The sequence below is a fragment of the Oculina patagonica genome, chromosome 10 (assembly GCF_052425735.1).
Source record: "Oculina patagonica isolate OP01 chromosome 10, crgOcupat, whole genome shotgun sequence".
NCBI lineage: Eukaryota > Metazoa > Cnidaria > Anthozoa > Scleractinia > Oculinidae > Oculina > Oculina patagonica.
Genome location: NC_135767.1, coordinates 7,685,086 through 7,706,400, shown reverse-complemented (window position 1 = coordinate 7,706,400; position 21,315 = coordinate 7,685,086). Strand labels below are relative to the sequence as shown.

The 21,315-nt window shown below is 37.6% G+C and overlaps 1 protein-coding gene and 1 pseudogene across 2 annotated transcripts; one reads left to right on the top strand and one right to left on the bottom strand.

The window, feature by feature from the left end:
• Positions 1–1,843: 1,843 nt before the first annotated feature.
• LOC144628339 (histamine H2 receptor-like) lies at positions 1,844–15,702 on the top strand (annotated as a pseudogene). Its single transcript, XR_013566238.1, has 2 exons — positions 1,844–2,015; positions 14,216–15,702. The product of XR_013566238.1 is annotated as a histamine H2 receptor-like (transcript).
• Positions 15,703–19,346: 3,644 nt separating this feature from the next.
• Positions 19,347–21,192, bottom strand: LOC144667195 (carbohydrate sulfotransferase 4-like). Its single transcript, XM_078528603.1, has 2 exons — positions 21,188–21,192; positions 19,347–20,616 (listed from the first exon to the last, which is right to left on the bottom strand). Exons 1-2 carry the CDS (start codon positions 21,190–21,192, stop codon positions 19,347–19,349), a joined length of 1,275 nt encoding a protein of 424 aa, XP_078384729.1.
• Between the last annotated feature and the right edge of the window lie 123 nt (positions 21,193–21,315).

Sequence of the window (21,315 nt, the reverse complement as noted above, 5' to 3'; positions counted from 1 at the left end):
TTGTTTTTCTTTTCAAACCTCTTTAATTTTCACTGGAGCTTACAATGTTTTCATTCTAGTGAATAAGCGGCCAAAGTACTAATGTTTATGGCGGTTTATAGGTTCAAGACAAATTTAAATAGCTCACGGTTAAACCGAATGTCAGCAGTACGACAGAAATAATAATCTTAAAGCGGGGCAAAATCATTACTCATGGCACGAAAAATTACTTTAGAGTACAGTAAATTATCTGCTTTCTAGCAATAGAAAATAGTTTCGCGATCCTGTTATAGTTTCGCAGCAGTTTAGTAGACTCCACAATATCTATTACATTGATATAGGATATATTCTACGTGCATTTTCAGAGTCTGTCGGATTAGCTCAATCGGTAAGGTGCCAGTCTGCGGATCCGGAGGTCGTGAGATCCAATCCCAGAGGGTCAAGTTTTTTTTTTCTTTTTTCCTTTTTTACCCCGTAGCAATAAAATGGTTTGTTTATTCTATCAACCCGATTTAGCTTTCGAATGCTCCTTCATGTACGATGCTGGCTTTACAGATAGACACGAAAGTCATCGATCGATTATGGCTCTCAATGTCCACTTTTTTGGCGGTCGATTACTTTCTACACGTAATTTTCAGTCACATTTTGTTTCATTGCTTCTTGTTTTTCTTTTCAAACCTCTTTAAATTTTAAAGGCCGCCTTTATACGGCCGCCTTTATACGGCCTTCTTGCTTCACTATTTCTACCATCAAACTATGGCGGCCATGTTGCGCAACTCCGTACGTACGTACGCCGTACGCGCCCGCGAACCATGCCGCTATCCATGTCTTTCATACCATTTGCCTGTCTATGGGGCTCCGCACAAGGCGCCTTCGGCGCCTTGCGAGCTCCGCTATAATTAGTCTCTTTCGTTTATACTTTGTGTTGTTCCTTTTTTTACTGCACGGTTTTTATTTTGCTTTTGTGTTCTGCTACGCGTCGATTTCTTGTTGGGTTAAACTTAATTTCTGGTAATGTAACGTTCATTCTTACTCATTGGGCGATCGCAACAGCGCGAAAGACCGAAAGATCCCGTCTACTCGCACGATGACATTAAGCGATCGTCATCGCTTAAAAAAAAGCAAGGTGGCAGTGAAACATTCTTATCCGGCGCGCTAGAATATCAGATACTGTGACGTCATCTTTTTCAAAAAGTTCCGTTTTCACCGTTCACACGTATACACGAAAACGGCGTTTTCACTTAGGGTAGCGTTTTCAAGAAGTTGCGTTTTCGGTCACCGTTTTCACTGGATACGTGTGGTTTAACGACAGATCCGCAAAGAAAAAGTTGCGGTTCATTTTCAAACGAAATTGGATACGTGAGAACGGGGAGGTAATCTTCCTAAGTGTTATTTCGTTGGTGTTCTTATACCTTAGAACACTATTGTATTCACTTCCTTCAATTTGAAAACAGTAATTTTAGACGTCGGAAAAAATTGCTTAAAATATCGTGATGCTCCTTTAGGCAGTCATGCTTGGATGTCAGGAAGTCACGCGAACCAACTGTAACCACGTATCCTATATAGTGTAAAGTCATTTAGGTTAAAATTTGCTCATGTTCACTGAGTAAAGGAAAAGCCTAATCATATGGAGAAGTGTACGTAAGCACAATTCCTCAAACGTGCATGCATGCCCACGCTATAACTTGAAATGACTCGTTAATGAAGGTCGCAATGAGCACGGGTTTTTTTAATGAGGCTTTAATGCATCTAAAAAGGTGTTCAACCGAACAATACAAATAGCTTTCTATGATGAATATCATGTAAATTGGTCACCTGCTATAGAATACGTCATTTAAAAGGAATTGGAAGAAACGGGAAAAAAGACTGCATCTGGCGCGCGTCTGTTAAAATAATCCCTTGCTCGCGAAAAGTGTAGAATAATATCCACTAAACGCTAACGTTTTTTTCCTTGCCAGGTTCAACACGAGGAAAAAGAGGAAAACGGTTGGGTGAAGATTTCGATCGTATAAAGGTCTGGCTGCAAAAGGGAAAAGGTAAGAAAAATACTTGACTGGCGATTTTTAATTAGTAAGTGGGCATGAGAAAAATTTTAAAAATAAAAGCACATTGCAGCTATGTTACTCAACTGCTGTCGCAAACAAACAAACTGCTCACAATTTCTAAGAAACAGCATCTTGTACGCGACAGAGGCACCCATGGCCAACGGATCATTTCGGTGAATATTTGTTCGGAAGGCCTGTTATCCCCTCATATTTTCTTTAGTGAAACGTCATCTCGAAGCTTCTTAATATAGGAAATATAACACCTGTTGTTTTCGGTGAGGTAAAAATGTTGTTTTGAATACGGGAAAACGCCAGCTACGATTTTCGGAAAGGTAACAATTACAGCTCGCAAATTCGGGTAATGAGATTTTGTTCTGCCACTTCAGTCAATATTCAGCTAGAAACTCCTACTTCCTCTTGTAAGGAACCACTTTTCGTAAGCGACCCCGGCGTTATAAGCGACCATTTCTCCTGACCGACCACTCGTAGTAAGAGACCACTTCTCCTAAGCGATGCTTTCTCGAAGCTGATCACCTTTCCTAGTTAAGCGAACATACCACGCGTGCAAGACAATTATTTTTTTGGGCGATAACCAGCCACCTCTCGTATTTAAAGACCAGCCTTTTAATTTCATTCGACCACCACATGTGAAGCTGCTGAATTTCTATAGCATAGCAGCTTTTAATCTCTCTAAAACTACCCGGTACTTCTCATAGGTGACCTAGTAGGCTTGACAAAATGATTTTGGCTGCACACAAGAGTTAGGCACTACTTTATTTTAGAAAATGGAAAAAATCTAACTGGTTAAGACAGCCCTCTCCTATGGTCGTGCAATTTGCGTCGGATTCTTGGTATCAACACTTAAACTTAATTCTTGCTCTAAATGTTGTCAGACATTTATAGAAAGCGCGTCTAGCTTTAAATTACTACCCGTACCAACTATCTAGAATTGTTTTGTGCAGAAATAATGACTTCTCATTTCTTGCAATTAACGGGGCGGTGAAAGCGGAAATTCAGTTTGAGAATCATCTGATACGAAAAAGCAAAATCAGGTTCATTTAACATTGTAAAAGCTTTGATAGTTTTTACAATATCCATCCACATTACCTGAATTCTTAATGTTATTTTCCCGGCAGCGTTTTCCTCCTCTAAATTATTTAGGTTTTATTCAAATCGCGAAAAACAAACAAAACATTTATCATGTTAATTCATCAACAACATAAAAGGTTTGAACTGAAGCCAGTATTTCGGTGTTAATACGGAAAATAAACAATTATTTAAGGGGCTGTTCTCGTTCATTATTTTAATAATGAAAATACTTTAATGACCAGTGAGGACTTCAGGGAATTCCTAAATAGAGTTTTCCGATTTAGCGGAAAATTCACTTAAATAGAACACATTTTTCCGCCTATTGAAAATCTTATTAAATTCACTTAGTTAACCCATTAAAAGTACATTAATCTGCTGGCTTGTTTTCTCTGTTTTACTATCCCTCAGGAAAGTGGGATTCTACGGTAGTCTAAAATGTCAAAAGCTATCCCAGAAGAAAATTATGTTGCCGTCAAGTTTGGGATTGGGTTCAACAGTTTTTTCGGGACCAAACCGAAAATTTCCCTTCATCGGATTGACATAAAAGTTACACTAGTTATTGCTCTAGAATTGAAGTTTTGATGATGTGTATTTCTTACTCACTAAATCGATATTACCGTAATAACGGTAAACAGAAAACTCGAAATCAGGAAATCTTAAATTTTGCGCGATCCACGTTTCGTTATAGAGAGCTATGGTGCATTGCCAATAAAATATGTAAGAATTTTAAAAAAATCTTTTTTATTTCGAATAAAATGCACAAAAATTTTTCCAACCATTAACCATGGGCACGCTACGCCACTCGCGGCCACATTTCTCAACAGCCTGCACAATCATCATTCTCAATAGGTGTGTATCGATGATTTGACATTTTACGCTTTGGTAACTTTTTCTTCCGCGCGTGTTGTCCACTACTCGAGGGCAGTGTAATAACACCATGCAGTGCAGCTCTCAAAAAGTATTGCCCTCGTCAAATGGCATATCTTAAGGCAGTCAGTCCACATGACATGGCCACAGTTTCGAAAGAAAGAAGAATTAGTTCTGAAACAAAAGGCAAGATAGAAAACAAGATACGTGTGATGTTCGCCTGTTGTACTCGCTCCTAAGGTGCGACAAAAAAGGTGATATGTTATGTTTACCCGTGGAATTTTTATGTGCAAATGAAAAGAAAAAATAGAACAAAAAATACCGCCTCATTTTCAACTCCCAAATTTCTATTTATTTGGTGGCAAAAAGCAAGTTGCATAACCTTAGAGAAGTGTGAAGTCCACAAATGGCAACTGTTTGGATGGAAAATAAGTTGTGAAAAAGTTATGCTGCGAAAACTTCATGTTCGTTAACGTTTGGGGTTTACTCTGGTGTAAGAACTTGTAAAATGTTTCTTTGTTTTGGGGGTTATTGTTTTCCTGCTTTTTATTGTTTCGAGGTTCTTTGTTGTCTTGGTCGTTCTTTGTTTTACGTTACTTGTGAGTTTCACAGGTTTCACAAGCTTTTACGTATGCGATAAAAAAGCCGCCTCCTTTCAGTAACTATTTTTTTACACCATGGATACTTTGCACCTAAAAACATTTTTCTTCAGTTGTCTCAGAAAATATACTGCTGTTTTCAATATATTTTTCTGGGAAAACTGTGATACGTAAAATTGTATCTTGATTTTCAAGCAGTTTAAAAAGAGTATAGTTTGCATTCCACCACGAGACATTGTATTTACTGCAAGGATTGCTAATTTAATCTACTCGTAAACAATAATAACAACTGAAATTTCATTGTAAAAATTGAAACAAACGGCACTTTGCATCTAATTAGCTATAACAGGTGGAAAAAGTCGTCCATTTCCGTTTAATCGGAAAACTCTAATACATGCAAATACCTATATGCCGATATTTATGTGTGAATGTTCAATTCAGTTTGGACGTTCTTCGAGTTTTGTTTTTTAACGGGCGTTAGCGAACTTCGCTAGTCGTAATTTAATAAGTCCTCTTTTGTTTTATACCGGTAAATAATTATCAGATAAAACCATTTTAAAGACTGATATAGACTCTCCCCATAAAATACGAAATCGTGTTTTGTCTTCAATCACGAACAAGCAGACATAAAACTTTATAGCTTTTCCTGATTAACTGTGCCGGTAACAAACTCCGGGGGGTGGGGGGTTAGTCGAATTTATTACTTTACGCGGAGGCTGGTCTAAAACCTTACCCTTTCATAAAGCATTTTCGACAGGAAAGACAGGACTTAAGTATATCTTCGAATTTCAATAGTAAAATGTTACCCCTCTCACACACCTGCAGAAAGGATATTGCATTTCTTTCTAAATTTTTACTTGAATAACTCCTTAAAATATTCTAGACTGAATTACGAAGATGCACCCACTGTTTAGCAAAATAACCTTTAAACAACAAAAGAAAGGCATAAAATCATTCTACAAGATGTAAATAAACCGCAATCAATGGTTTTTAAGAAATATTTTTTCAATTAAAACTGTCAAACTTGAAAACATCGGCCCGACGTTTTTAAGTTTTAGGCCACTTCTTTCCTACCAGTCTGCACCCAAACCACGTTTTACCAATTTCCAGCGACTTGTAAAGTACGTTTTAGCAAGCGTTAGGCCAGGCCACTATGAGTGGATTTACAATTCATACCAACACCTACATGGGATTTTCAAATTGCAATAAATCTTGGTGATACTGCCCCTTGAAAGCAAGGTGGGTCTTTGAGATATTCTGGAAGGTCCTTTTAAAGACCTAAATTTCAGTTTTCCTTATCCTTTCGTATACTCCAACTCAGGTGAAATCTCTAAACCTATTGTACGCCGAGCCTCCCCGTAAAGTCGACTGTAAGGATTCCCCCCGGGACAAATTATAATGAACCCTTTTATTTTTTTTCCTGTTTCCTGGCCGATCGACTTGAAACGTGACTATTGCGTCAATGTTTTTTTTTTTTTTTTTGCATAAATGTGTATTTTGCGAACGTAGAGGAAATTCCGCCTGCTTTCTTTTTTCTTCGACTAGCGTTCAATCTGCCGTTTCATCTGCCGTTGGCATCGAATACCAAATATGGAAATTTATGGTAATGCCACATTTCCTCCATTGCTATTTTTTAAATAAATTATATTAGCTTTGCTGTCACGGAAATCGAAAGAAAAAGTGAAAATGTAACTGCATGCTTCTGCCAGCAAAACTGCAGTCTTAACACAGTGTAAATGTTTACTAGTGGAATATTTTGCCGAATATAGCTTCAGCTTGCAGTGAAACAGCTTTGAACACGGTCGTTTACGCCATGTCTAATTTGTATTTATGTTTGCGGGTAATATGGCTTCAAAAAAGAATAGACAGGAAAAAGCTAGTGCGGTTTTAGTAGACACCGGCCACCGGCTAAAGTGTTTGTATATATTGGAAATCCACGAATCTCATTAGCTCTCCCATTTTTGTCTGTTATTCGCTTATAGAGCACGCCGGATCGCGCGGGCTTTGCTCTTGAAATGAAAAAATATATATTCTCGATTTTTGGTTCAGACAATTAAAAGTACATCAAATTGTAGGTTTTGGATTGAAATCCCTTGAAGCACCTTCCAAAACAATTAGACTGCTAGTCCTTGTTTTAAATTTTCATCAGAGATAGTCAACGAGACGCATTCACCCGTCGTCGGACTATTCTCTTAAAATATACTGGGGCTCGTAGTCTAATCAATAGCGATGGTCTGATTTCTTTCGACCTTGGCATTGATAATTAAATCACCAAGTTATCTATTAGCAAAACGTCCTACTCGCTTTAGACATGTACTCTAAGATAAACTAAGTAGTTTTTATTTGTCATTCTTCACTTCTCACCGATAACGCTCATAGAAAATTCGTCGGGTAACCTTTGAGCTTGGAAAGTAAGCATTTTTAGCCTAATTAGCAATATATAAAACAGTGGCCGGGTATGATAGGTTTTAAATTCTCATATCAGTTTCGTAACAAATTTATGAAGACAAGCAACAAGAATGTGGAATCTGGTCACTTTTTAAGGTAAAAGTCTTGATCTAGTTTATTCTTTTTAATGCATATCGTGCAAAGTGTACGGGATAAATTTTGGTCCTTAGCGTAAAGGGCTATATTAGTTCCGTGATATCGCAAGATAAATTGACTACAAAATTATCTTAACATATCTCGTAAAGTGACAAGGCATCTTAAGCTCGCCAGCTCGTGGATTCAAGACAGACAGGCGTTTACGATAAGATAAGCTGGTTTTAAAGACTCACGGAAACTCCAAAACCAATTTTTAGCTGCAGACACATAAATCCGAAGACTGAATTTATTCAATAACATAACAAACTAAAATGTTTTGAATCAAATAAACCATTCGTTTACAAACAAATTTTTGTCTATGATATTGTAAGAACTCACCGGAAAGAAAACCCATTTAATTTCAATTAACAACCAGAACAGAGGTCAGGGAGTAACTCGTGGCGATGTTTTGTTTTAGACTTTTTGTGATAACGTAATCTTTTGGCATCACGTCGGGATTAGCTACGCTGTATTATAATCTTGTTTCAAAAGCCTCGTGAACTATTGTAAGCTGGAGTGGTATTTTCTGGTTTTAAAACAATTGGAAGAAGCCTAACCTGTCTGAAAGACAAAAGTGCCTTACAACCAAGAAGAAGAAATATAAAGGTCTCCTCGTAAAACGTATGTATTTACTATTAATTTTACTATTAGTTTTTAGCTTTGTTTATACGCTGCTAAGTCAAAATTCAAAAATACATTTTTCGCTTCGAAAAAATAGAGCAAAACAAATGGCGCTACATGGAAGTACTACAAAATAGCTTTCAATTGAATGGTCACACACTAGGGATTTTATGCACAGACTTCTAAAAATTAGAACCACCTTGTACAGCATAATAAACAGACCACACGAAAGTACTGTTCAACAGTTTTCATTTGAATGGTCACACACTGGGGTTTCATCCAAAGACTTTATAATTAAAAGTTAGAACCACCTTATACAGCATAATAAACAGCACCACATGAAATAACCAGCTCAATGGCTTTCATTTGAGTGTTCACACACTAGGGTTTGACCCACAGACTTTAAAAATTAGAACCATCTTGTTTTGCATAATACACAGCACCACATGAAAGTACTGCTCAATAGCTTGTATTTGAATGGTCACACACTAGGGTTTCATCCACAGAATTAAAAATTAGAACAACCTTGTACAGCATAATAAACAGTACCACATGAAATTACTACTAAATAACTTTCATCTAGATGGTAAAACACTAGGATTTATCCAGCCAGTGTAGATAAAATCATAGTACTTTAGTCAAGTGTTGCCTCTAGCCAGGATAAAACCTGGCTTTCATATGTCAAAAAAAATATCCAGACGATCGAGAATTTCGCCTTTTCTCGCTGACCGTCTCAGACATTTCCGAATAAGAAAACGCGTCGGCGAAGGTATCGCTGACCGTCTGGGGCAGTTGTAGAAAGATTGGGCAGTGCGCGAGAATTCTTTTTTCCAAACGCCGAGAGATTTCGACATGATGGGTGAGTAATCGGTGAAAATATTTTAAAATCGTGTCGTTCTGGAACGTCATTGACATGTTTAGCTTAGACAGATGGTTTATTTTGGCAGGCAAGTTGACAAATCAAAATATCGTCCTCCATAACGCACACGTGCAAGGTCAGATATCGCAGAGTCGACATTTCTTTTCAGTGTGACCCAGTATTTAACACATCTGGGACCTTCAGGTAAAATGATATTCCCGATTGTCGGGAATTTTCGTGACAGGTAGGAAAAAAAAAACATTTTTGGGGTTTCTTTCGAGTTATAGAGACTCGTATGGAAGTTAAGGGAAACGGGGAAACAATAAGCAGCTGTGTGATAAAAAGCTTTCACAGTGAAGGGGAAGAGGGCAAGGGAGTCGATGAAAAATCCCCCCCCCCCCCAATCCCCCTGTCCCCTTTCGCCTGGTAAGTTTAAAATCTGTCATTCAAGGTCTTTACTTTTTCACCACAAATGCTGAAAGAATGCAAAAAGGCATTTCAGAGAACCCAGACTTTTAAGTTTCCGGGGGGGAGGGGGCACACACCAGTTCTCCCGTAACTGCTGAATGCTAACGTGATTTCCCTCCCCCCCCCCCCCCACTTCTGTACAGCTTTTTGGAGTTCTCCTAAACTTTCACGAGTCAGTGGTGGTCAAGAATAGTAAAGAAAGTTTCATGTACTTTGCTTCCTGCTGCTAAATTTAAAATTTAAAGGGACTGTGTCACGGCTAAGTTAATTTTATGTTATTAAATTTTGCCAAATATTCGCTGTGAAACTAAATGTTTGCAAAGAAATTGATTCTATGATTCTAAATGACAAAACCGTAGCTTCGTTGCAGCCCAATGTGTCTCCCGGGCGTTATAATATGAAGTTACAAGCAGACAAGTTTAACTTTGAAAACTGTTCCGCCGGACCAATAAATAGCACACAATCCGTTTCAACCCTTGACACTTCTGGCCATCCGTACCTTCTTTTGCATTTAGTGTGTTACTCAAATATTCCTTCACTGGTTTTAAGAGGTTATTTTATATATTTAAACCAATTTGATGGTCATTTTCAATGCCTAAGTTTGGCTAAAATCGTGACCGGCGGTCCCTTTAAGAATAGTATTTGAAAGTATCATGTACTTTGCTTTCTGCTGCTTCGTTTAAACTTTTAAGCCCGAAAACAACTTTTATTTGAACGAACAAACACTTAATAGGAAGGAGAACAACATTACAAGTAGATTTGACTACTAGAATGAAAGTGGTTCCGTGAACCATTTCGTTAAGTGTTTCGAGGTCAAAAAAACATGTCACTACGACGTTTCATGATCGACGTCTCGATCTTGCATACAGAACAAACGCATGAAAACTAAACAAAATTATAACATAGCTAGCAGAGCCGCGCAATCAAATCCAGTATACGTATAAGCGACCGTAAGCGTGCACCATAATCCAAGCGTAGCGCACGCAAATAGCTTCGCCAGAATTTTTTTTCGCGCGGGTTTAAATGTACATTTCCACTGTCAATGTTATAAAACAATTGGTTCATGCTTTTAGCTGTGCACTTTCGAGTTATGGTGCACTTGGAAAGTTTGAAGAGCACTAGAGTTTTTTTTATAAAAAAAAAAAAAAAAAAATTTTTTTTGTTCAAAGAAAAAAAAAAAAAAAAAAAAAAAAACCCCCGCAACAAAAATAAACCATACAGTATAACACCGTATCTAAAGGAAGCTAGAGTTACTTCTCGGCTATCGCCTCGAGCAACTCTTACGCTTCTTTTGTGCTCTCCAAACTTCCCGTCTAGTCTGTGAAAATGACTTTCTTTTAGTAACATGAGACTGCAGAAGTGAACCTTTTTAATTAGCTTACTAAAAAATTACATGTATACCATACCAGAAAGTTCTAAAATGTTGTTTATGACTTAAGCGAGTGGTTATTCTTCTACAGCGTATTCTCAAACATATCCTGCGTTCCTGATAGGAATTCAACCAACACAATATATTTCGCAGCATTCAACTCCGTTCCATTAAGTCTTTTCCTAAAATGAGGTGAAAATGATTTTCTGCTCACCGTCTTTTGACCAAGAGAGTTTTTCCACTTCTTTAAGCTATTTGCTCAACAGTGTAATTGACAATTGAGACATAACATGTCTCGATGCCATTAACTACTTCAAAAGATCATGATTTACCATAATTGACCGGTGAAAAATTGATTCGATGCTCATAAAACCACTTTATTGCAAGAAAAAAAAGCAACAGATCATCGTTGTATTGTTCAGTTCCAAGTTATCGAAACTTGGAATTCTCAAAACGGCCGAGTAGTTAACGCAAAACGAATATAATTCGCCTGAGCGAAATATTCGTGTGCATGGCCGCTCAATATAAGTTTATAGGAGACACATAGAACACAAACTGGACGAACAGGTAAGTATCGAAAGGGACTGGACACAACAACACCAACACGCGTATAGAATTGGCGGGAAAATAATGGCCCTTTTACAAAGGCGTTTTCTTGGTACAAATCTTGTGGCGATTTTCGCAGTGCAAGTTTTGTCGCGGTAGCGCCATTTGAGCGCGCGATATCGCTATAAATTCGACGAAACGTTCAAAAATCTAAACAGAGGTTTTGTATCGAAGTCGTACAGTACGCCTTTTAAACAAAAATAGTATTGTTTTCGTCTAAGTTCGAAACCGCGGGCGATATCAGGCTGAAATCACGACCAAATCCCACTGAAATTGCAGCTGGTTACACGCGTGATTTGGAGTTGCAAACCCTAGCGCGACGAAAATCGCAGAGAAAACTACGATAAAAATCATTTATCGCATCAATGATTGCAGTAATCGTTAATTGCACCTAAGTTTGCCTGTTCTACGAGTTGTTCCGCCACGCTAAAGAGACTTAATTATACGTATTCCAAAACAAATACAGCCAATCTCGAAAACCGTGGAAAACATAGGGTCTTGTTTCTGGTCGTTTCTATTTAATATTCAGTAAACAGGTTAAAAATATCGGGGGTGACCCGGGGATGGAAACGGAATAATAATTGGACCCCACTTATTCATTATTCCTTGCATTTTTTTCTATCTTTTCATTATTCATTCGTAAATTTTCCACGATATTCATTATTAATTAAGCTCTCCGTCTATAGCGTCAACTCCACTTTTGGAAAGGTTTGCGAAAAGAACATGTGAGTTCCGACCAAAATCAATCCACGTTCTATTCTAAGTAAACCAGTAGTCACGGTGCTCAGATAGCTAGAAAGAATCAAACGAACTTCATTCATGCGATAATTGCGAAAAGAACATGTGAGTTCCGACCAAAATCAATCCACGTTCTATTCTAAGTAAACCAGTAAGTCACGGTGCTCAGATAGCTAGAAAGAATCAAACGAACTTCATTCATGCGATAATTTTGCAAGACAATACAAATGTGCGTCATTCATTATTCCGTTAACAGGACGTAACTATTCGTTATTCTGGCTCCTTAAACCCAGCTACAGTACATATTCATTATTCCCTTAGCTTCTTTTGAAACCAGTTATTCATTATTTACTATTCTGCTTCCACCCCTGATAAAAATAGTAGGTCGACATCAACTGATACCCAAAATTAAGAAGCACAACTTTCTAGCCCCTGTCTAAAGCTGAAAAGACAAATCAGCCCCCGAGGGGTTTCGTATGTTTTAGTGAATACTTTTGGTTCTAGAAAGTAGTATATAAATTGCAGTGAGTTAATTTCCTTTCACGAGAAACAAAGCGAAATTCTGAAGACCAAACAGTATCTATTTCGTTCTTAAAAACTGTGATGTTCGAAACTGCGAGTGAGCACAACTTACTAATTGCTGTTGAATTTGAATGCTATTTTATATTAACATAACTTATTCTTTCCGTTAAACATTTCCCCCTGAAGAAACATAATTTCTTTTTTGTATATAAGGACCAAATAAAACGCTTTTACCATAATAATTTTTCCAATTTTTGATTCCTATATTTTGATGTTGTTTAAATCTTTAGTAGTTATTTTCAAGTTAATTGCTATGCGAATATGTTAAAAACATGTCGGAATATTTTCAGCCTCTAGTTAAAAGATAACGTTTAAAATACTTCCTCTAGATTTTTGCTGATATATCTTAAAAAAAATAAATGATAAAAGTGGGAAAGAAACCACAAAATAAAATGGAGGAAACGTGTTGTAATAATTATTAATGCAAACTATATTGATGATAATAATAGGTTTTAAACAAGCCGAACTTGGCATTGCGTTGCATTTTTTAATGTTATGACAGAATAACTAAAAAATTTCGAATTCTACAATTGAATTCGGCGCGTTTTTAAAACTCGTCGGCAGGAACAAAGTAGCGGGGGTTGTCATCTAGACTCATCTTTTGGCTTTCACCAATATTGTCTCAAGTGTGGAGCAATATAAGTAGGCAGTACAAACAGCAATCTTTATTATAAACAACTGACAGCGTGGTAAGTAGAATGCAATTTTCGTGACAATGGCGCTAGCTAGACTGTTTACATGGTTGCTTTGGTAAGGTATCTTGGCAGGAAATTAGATGCTTAACAAAATTTTCTTTCATTAATTGTGAGTCTAGAAATAATTCTTTTCTTAACAATCGTGTGGTATTATGTGTTTTTCGGTCAGGGCCTAACACACGACATGCTTATTATCTATATTAATTTGTTGTGCGATCAAAACAAAATATCTCTTCCTTAAAGACCGAACGGGCATATAACAAATTTATTTAGCATAACTCCGACTTAACAGCTGAAAGAACATTAACTGATATTCACTTGGCAGGTCCGAGTTGGCTTATCTTTGAATGAAATAACTTTTATTTACTTCAAAGGAAAAGAAGACCTAATTGGTTTACATACGATACAGCTTTTGAATATTTTGTCCGGAAATGTGTATTGATGTGAAATAATAGAAATGTACATATATCTACTTTATTTTCGATCGCAGTGTCTTTTCGCGGACTTGTTTATTCTAGGGCCAAGGTAAAATTATTGATACGTGTACTAACAAAAGGATTTTTTGTTCACAAACGAGAAGCCATTTCGTAACAGCAAATTAAACGTGCCTTATATCAGGCTGACATCTCGTTTATCTCATCGGCTATTTTCTTGACTAATTATACAAATATTACGTGGGTTTACCCTATGTTAGATAGAATAATATTTGGGTTTTTCAAAAGAAAAAATATATCACAAATTCAGTTGCTTATCCACAAAACGTTGATTTTGAAATTATTAAACTAATAGTACAGTCTTTTACCCTAAAGAAAAAAATACATTTAAAATAAAAGAACAATTCAATACCAAAACCATGCTTTCTTAAGTTTGAAATGTTTTAAAAGACGCGACCATATATTATTCAAAAACCATCTTTTTAATTGATGGTTTCAAGCTAAAAAACCGATTATTTCGCACGTTTGTTATCATGCAAATTATCACAGACAACCTGGCTAAGCAGCTGAGCTAACAAATCTTTCCCAGAGCCAACATCAAAGAAATTTATTTAATTTTTACAACAGATAAACTGAATGGAAATTTTTTAAAATCGATTTTTGCTTTCGTTTTGTTCACAGATAGAGACGCGTGAAGCAAGGATCTCTAGAAGAAGCACCTCTTAGCAAAGTGGTTCCTCAGTTTAAAACGCTTTTTGAAAAAACCACTCAAGTCAGGGACGTCAGTAAAAAAAAAACCAAGCTAAGTCTGTTTATAAAGATCGACAGCAAACAGCGCTTTCAGATAAAGCCTACACTACGCGGGTATCATATCATGAGTTATCAGAAAAACGAAGGAAATATGACAGCCGAGTCAGATAACTTCACCGGCCGAACTGCAGGCGCTTCTCCTCAAACTGCAAGCTTTTCTCTTGATACAATTCCTCCCTTAGTCTTCATGGTTTTTATTCTGGTTATAAATGGCGGTGTTATCCTTCTTATCGGCTGCTATTCGTCTCTGAGAAAAGCAAGTAACATCATCCTCGCCAGTTTAGCATTGTCTGATTTCCTTGTGGGACTCGTTGGTATTCCTCTTCTTGTGACCTGCACTAATGCTACACATTTAACTTCCGTATGTGCGAGTTCTATCACATTTTTCAGATTTATGGCCCTCTCCACCGTGCTGCACATCACCGTAATGACCTGCGATCGTTACATTTACATTATGTGGGCCTTACGTTACCGTGATATTATCACCCGTGGTCGAGTGTTAATAGCCCTTGGAATCACATGGTTAATCAGTCTTGGTCAGTCTTTAGTTCACCTATCCTGGACTTGGAATGTCACCGTCGCTACAGCCAAAGAAGATATGGCCCTTGTATATGAGAAAGAGACAATATACATGTTGTTTAATATCATCGTGTTTTTCGTCGTTCCACTGATAGTCATGTCTGTTCTTGACGCGCGCATGCTGCTGTTGTTGCGAAGACAGTGTCAGAGGATTGCGCGGGAAAATGTCCCAGCGGAGTTCATCAAATCCGAACACAGGCTGCAAAAGCGGCAAAGAAGAGCTGTGATGACGTGTGTGTTGCTTCTAATCCTTTACGTCTTCTTTTGGCTGCCGTATTTTATTCAAGAACTGTTGCTGCTTTACCATCTTTATAAAGTCAGATACCATACGAAGTTATTTTGACCATTCACTACCTAAGGCTGTGCACATCGGTATTCAATCCGCTGGCATACACCCTTAGAAAACAAGACTTAAAGAGAAGAGTCAAAACTATCCTTTATAACGTATTCCCTCGTTTGCGACCGGAATCCGACAACCGCACCGAACAGTTTCCACTAAGCAGCCGAACGGACCTTTAAAGGAATACTTATGGGGGTATAAATATAAAGATTATCACAAGCTAAGGTGGGGAAAATATGTGTCCAAATCCCATTGTTTCTTAATAAGTTGTAGGCGTAATAGTCGTAATAATCCTAATTAATTGTGCATGCTTCTCAAAGTTGATATAAATTGCGAGAAACGGTTTTTTAAACTTCGTTGTAATTGTGAGCTACATCTAAATATGTTTTACCGTTTAAAACTATCACCGTCTTCCTTAATCTCGCGATAATAATTTGCATATAATTTCCTCGGGGCTCGTTAAAAGAATCCTCTCCACTGCCGGAACAAAGTGCAGTTTTGTTGATGGAATAAGAGTCAAAACAGAAATCTTTTGAAAGTAAAGGTAAAAACTGTTTTATTCCTGACGCAGAAAGTTGACTTAAAATATTAGTCATTTTGATTTTATAGTTCCTGCTGCGGAAATTTTTTGATTTTTTTAAAAATGGCCTCGTCAGGCTCGTTGCTACTTACGTTGCAGAACAAAAGAGCTACTTTCACCAGGAAGTTTTAGCAAGCCACGACGCCAACGGCAATTAACGAAAACGTCACAAAAAAAAGGTTGAATGCGCAAAACAATAGTTTAGCACGTGCGTTATACATCTTGTATCGTTTCTTTGACTTCCTCTGCGGAACAAACATGAAATGGCCAAAAACTTCGTGCTTTAGAGAACGTGTATCTAGGATTATTACGACGGTCACGTCATTTATTTAAAAGGAGCGACAACTAATTTTTCGCATTTCTATTCGCAGTTGATCTCTATCTTGACATATTTAGCTTCACCTAGTTTGTACCCCGGCAGACACGCCGTACAAAACTGCATAAAAGCGAAAATCGTAGGTGCATTTCATTTTTTACTAGACATTGTTCTCGGAGCCGTCTAGGCCATTGCTTAACCCCGGCCCACGTGACCAGCTTGAGTCCAGTTAAAATTTTGGCAAGTCCAGACATATTTATGAGTGAGGAATTAGATCTTAACGGAGCTATGTCATGGACAACGCAACTTGTTCAAAACTTGGCGAAGGTTTTCCAATATTGTCGTTCTCAATTCTTCTTTATCTTCGTCAGTCAAACCCACCATTGTATATTTTCGAGTTTTATTACTCCTTTAGTGTTTTTCCGTGTTAAAAAATTCTTCTTTTAAGGTTTACTTAAATCTATATCTTATCAGAAAAATGACTTAAAATACGGCGACATAGCTCTTTTTAATGGGAAAACGGCTTCATTGTTCCCCAGGGAGTAAAAAGGAGTAAGAATCACTCGGTAAAAAACCAAGAAATTACATATATTGGACAAAGCAAAGTTATTTATCTTTTCCTAGTGACTAAATACATTTCATTTATTTAATAGGAACAAACCAGACAGGTTTGGTCAAACATTTGTAAAAAAAAACATGTAACATTTGTATATACGCCTCCGCTAAGTTAAACAAACATGTACATGTTCGAAACCAAAATGCGCAAAGGTTCTAACCATTTGTTTGCTTATATTACCCGTTTGATTGTAAATGCTTGCATATTTGTCTCTGTGTTTTAATTTTAAAGAAATCAGACCATATATACCTACATGATTTAAAACACAAACAAAGTTGATTCAGTAGCTTATTCAGTTTAATCAGCAGGCATGCATAAATAGTTTTTGTATATTTAGTGGGGAAATTCCATGTCTTTGGAGGGAACAATGTACAAGCTGATATAATCTTTCAAGACCATTTTTAGTGTTATTTAATATGTAAATTTCTTAGAATCTCTTTGAAATAGCCCTAAAAAGAGACTAAATAAAAATTTAAACGTAAGTTACCTATTCATTTGCCTGCCGAAACACACAATTCCCTGGTCGTGATTCACTGCTGTATAGTCAATTTTCTTTATATAGTATAGCGATCGTATATAGAAAAAAGGAACCTGCACAAAGCCAATTAAATTCTTCATTGCATATCATGGCGTTACCCGGAGAGGTACAAATTATTTGGGGCTTGTGTAGACTGCAAAACAGTCGTATTTTTCGCAAACTCGCGCGATCGTAAAACGAAAGGTCTGTAGCGAGTGTCTAGACGTAGAGTGAGACTGGGGAGAGACGCACTCATTCTCGTCCTTAAAGCCCTTTTCGTCCCGCCCCGCCCCGAAAAAAAAAAAACAAAAAAAAAAAAAAAAAAAAAATCATTCTTTTTACTTCTTTCAAGATTTCTTTGTTTCAAACTGCTAATAAAAAAAATCGAATAAATTCAAAAATCTTGTATCCCTGGAACCCCTTGTTTCTCGTACCAAGGCCTCGCCGGCTAAGAGAAGCGCTAAAGGCTATGGGGGACGAGAATGAGACACCCTATCTGATTCACGTTTTCGGCGCTTCGCTTCTTTCGAGAAACGATATAAAAGAAAAAAACGATTGTTCTGCAGTATATGTTTGTGGAACCAATTAGCTTATACCTTCAGTTGTTGTTTTGCAATGCAGTTTAATAAACATCAATGAACGTGTCCTGTTTGTGAGGCAGAGTGGGGCATTTCTTTGTACTGCTTATCCAATAAAAGGATGCTTGAAAAACTTGGTTGTGTTTTGAGTGTTTTTTCGTCTCGTCGTCTAATGAGGCACGGCTTGCAATTGTGTCCTGCTTTCTCAAAGTTATACTTAACATTAAGTAATACCTGTCATGATTCTGAGACCATTTTTATTAACAGGAGAATTTGAAAGTTGTGCCAAGACAAATGACGAATTAATCCTAGATCATCCCAAGGCAAATCTTGAGTAAGGAAGTGAAGCTAAAATTGCGTGAAATTGCTTATTAGTTCTTTTAGTGCCCGAGCACTGGTACTATACTTGGGTACCGGCACAAAAAACAGGGTCGTGTTCACACACAGAAAGCCAAAGTACCCAAGCACCCTTAAGTGCCCGAGTACAAGGTCGAGACCTTGCACTCGGGCACGGACACTTGAAAATAGTATGTTCACATTAGTGCCCAGCAAGAATCGTACTTGGGCACCGTGCCCAGGAACCATGTTCTCTTATTATACCTTTCCGTGTATTTTTTATTTGACTGATTGGTAATACAATATGTCTTATATACTTCAATATAACAGATTCGAGCCGGCCACCCAGCTTGATTAACTCTCAGAGCTATTCTGGGTGAAACTTTACCAGTTTTATGGTCTTTTTAACTCCTTAATTAGAATCTGTGTAAACCGAAGTAAATAAAAGTGTTTGTGTCATAATACAACAATAAGTCGCACGTTTCTTTACACCCCCGCCCCGCCCTCATTATCTTGTTTTGAAAACAGAAGAAGCACGACAACCTCTATGTGTGAAAGTTAAAATGCTTTCAAAAATGGCTATTCCCCTAATCATAATCGCATTTAGAATTAAAATTATTTTTTCCTATACTACAAGTAATGTGTCTACCTTTACCCTGTTTTAGTTAAATAATTAACATTGACCGTTTTCACACAAATCTTCTAGACGGTCAAATCGTTTGCGACAGACAAATCGTCTAAGTGTGTGAAAATGGGACGGAGGCGACTTTGGAACAGCAAGTCGTCTGAATTCGACCGTCGATTTGGCCGTCTAGGAAGACGATTTTCGTGGACGACTTGGTCTTCTAGATGGACAAGCCGTCTTAAATTCACACTAGACGAACAAATCGTCAGACGACTTGTCCGTCTGGACGATTTGCCCGTCTTCTTGTGTGAAAACGGCCATTACAAATGAACAGACGATTTCTGTGTGAGCAGTCAGTCTATAATAAAAATAAAGCCTGCACGATATAAGTCGCATCTTTGTAACACAACACCGCTCGAAGCCAAGAGTCACGTTCGCCTACCCTTTATGAATATTTCACGTAGTGTTTTTGTGCCGCCTGTGGCCTCTTTAAACGCTGTATGCAATTTTCAGCGTTAATTAAATGGCAGATCTTTCAATAATGGTATGTCCGTAGTTATCAGCGGCTTGCTGTCATTGTACTGAGCATGACCAGTGTCATTCACCGAAATGTACCCCATTAGTTTCATAAGCGGTGCACAGGCCTCCTCGAACAAAGAAACAAGCGAGGGGTCTCGGTCAGTTCTCCAGCTATTCACCCTACTAGCGTCGTTTTCCGAGAATTGTGTTCCAGTTGTGTTTACTAGCGGTGTGCCTTCCTCAATCCACTTTTTAATGTCATCCACCATAGGGAGGCCAACAAACTTGTACATCTTGTCCACTATCAGAGGAGCATTGTTGACAATGTCTTCATATCGCAGTAGCTTATACCTCCCTTGAAGCCCATGTGACCCAAACTCCTTTACATAATTTAAATTATCCACAACTTGCGAGCACAACAACTTTGCGTTGTGCTTGACAATTTCTGTTGCTTCCGGAGTTAAGTTTTCTGAATCATCAAACAGTTGCCTTTTGGAATCCTTAAAGAAAAACTTACGTCTTAGCAAAGACGAAAGAACTGCACGTGGATCCCTTACTAGATGAATAATCAAACAATCAAACCATTCAGGGTCAGAGCTACAGAATCGCTCAAGCTCCTGAAGTCCATCTCTTGGCAGCCGTGTTTGCATTATTTTTGCCACTGTTATTCTCTTTGCTAAGCAAGCATCTCTCACTCCTTCATTCGTTAATTCCGGAGTCGACATTCGCCAGTACATGAAGTGCAAACGTTCCGGAACTTTCAAGAATTGAGGAAAAATTCTCGGCAATGTTTTTTCTTCTTTAAAACCACATGTGAACAGATCGCGAAGCAGTGTTGCCGAGTCAATCTTGTACGCCTCGTTGGCTGTTTCATTTAACTGATGCCAGTCGTCGCCGTAGACTTTTCTTCTTAAGTTAAGGAGTGGCTCATAAAGGTAGAACACATCTGGATGCAAATTAAATACATTCCCGAAAAAAGTCGATCCAGAACCCATGTGCGTTAAAATTATCACATTCAACCTTTTCTTTCCCTTGGGCAGTAGTTTTGTTACAGGATCCAACTCGCTTTGGTAATTTGTTGTTGAAATATCACTTTCCACGCGTTTCTGTAGAGTTTTTACTTCATGCTCTTCCTTCAATTCTTGAGGATGTATTTGTAGTAGAATGTTCACCTCCACACATATCACAAGGAACGCGCCAAGGGAGCAGATAAACAAGACGTAGAGCAATGTTCTGTTACCATGACAACTGAAACGAAAACAAGAACTTACATGATAGCGGCTGGTATCTCGGTTTGTTCGGCTAAAGTGGTCTACACAGGGAGGCTTCGTTCGAAAGGGGTACCATTAAACGCAGTGGAGAATTCACGAGTTAAACTAAAAGGTTGGGGAAAATGTCATTTAGGTATTTAAAAGGGCACTTTTCACCGAGTGACTTATCTATATATATTAAGTATTTTAAGGCCTTGCTCAAGGGAAAAGTTTAGTAAAGGGAAGCAGTATTCATACTGAACGTATGTGAAAGGGGTTCCACTTTCATGGAAGGTGTTTGAAAGGGTTACCTTTTTGGTCAAAAATGGTATTTTAAAGGGTACCAGGAATGCAAACCTCCGGGGATCCTCCCTGTATAAATCTATGTTGAGTACAGTAAAAACCCGCGTATAAGAACCTAACATTTAAGAACCTGTTAGGCTAAAATTTCATTTTTAAGCACCCTTCACATAAGAACCATTTTAGGCTAAAATTCTAAAACATGACAGGTTCTTATTTTGAAAAAAGAAAAAAAATTATCTTCTCAAAAATATATTTATAACACAGTCTGTACACTTTATAGTTACAGCATGGTTACATAAAACCTGTCCTCCTTGAAATATATAATTATTAACTGAGATGAACAGATGAACCTTATGAAATTATAGTGAAGGTTACAGTATAGGTTTGATTTTAACAGAATCGGATTAAAATA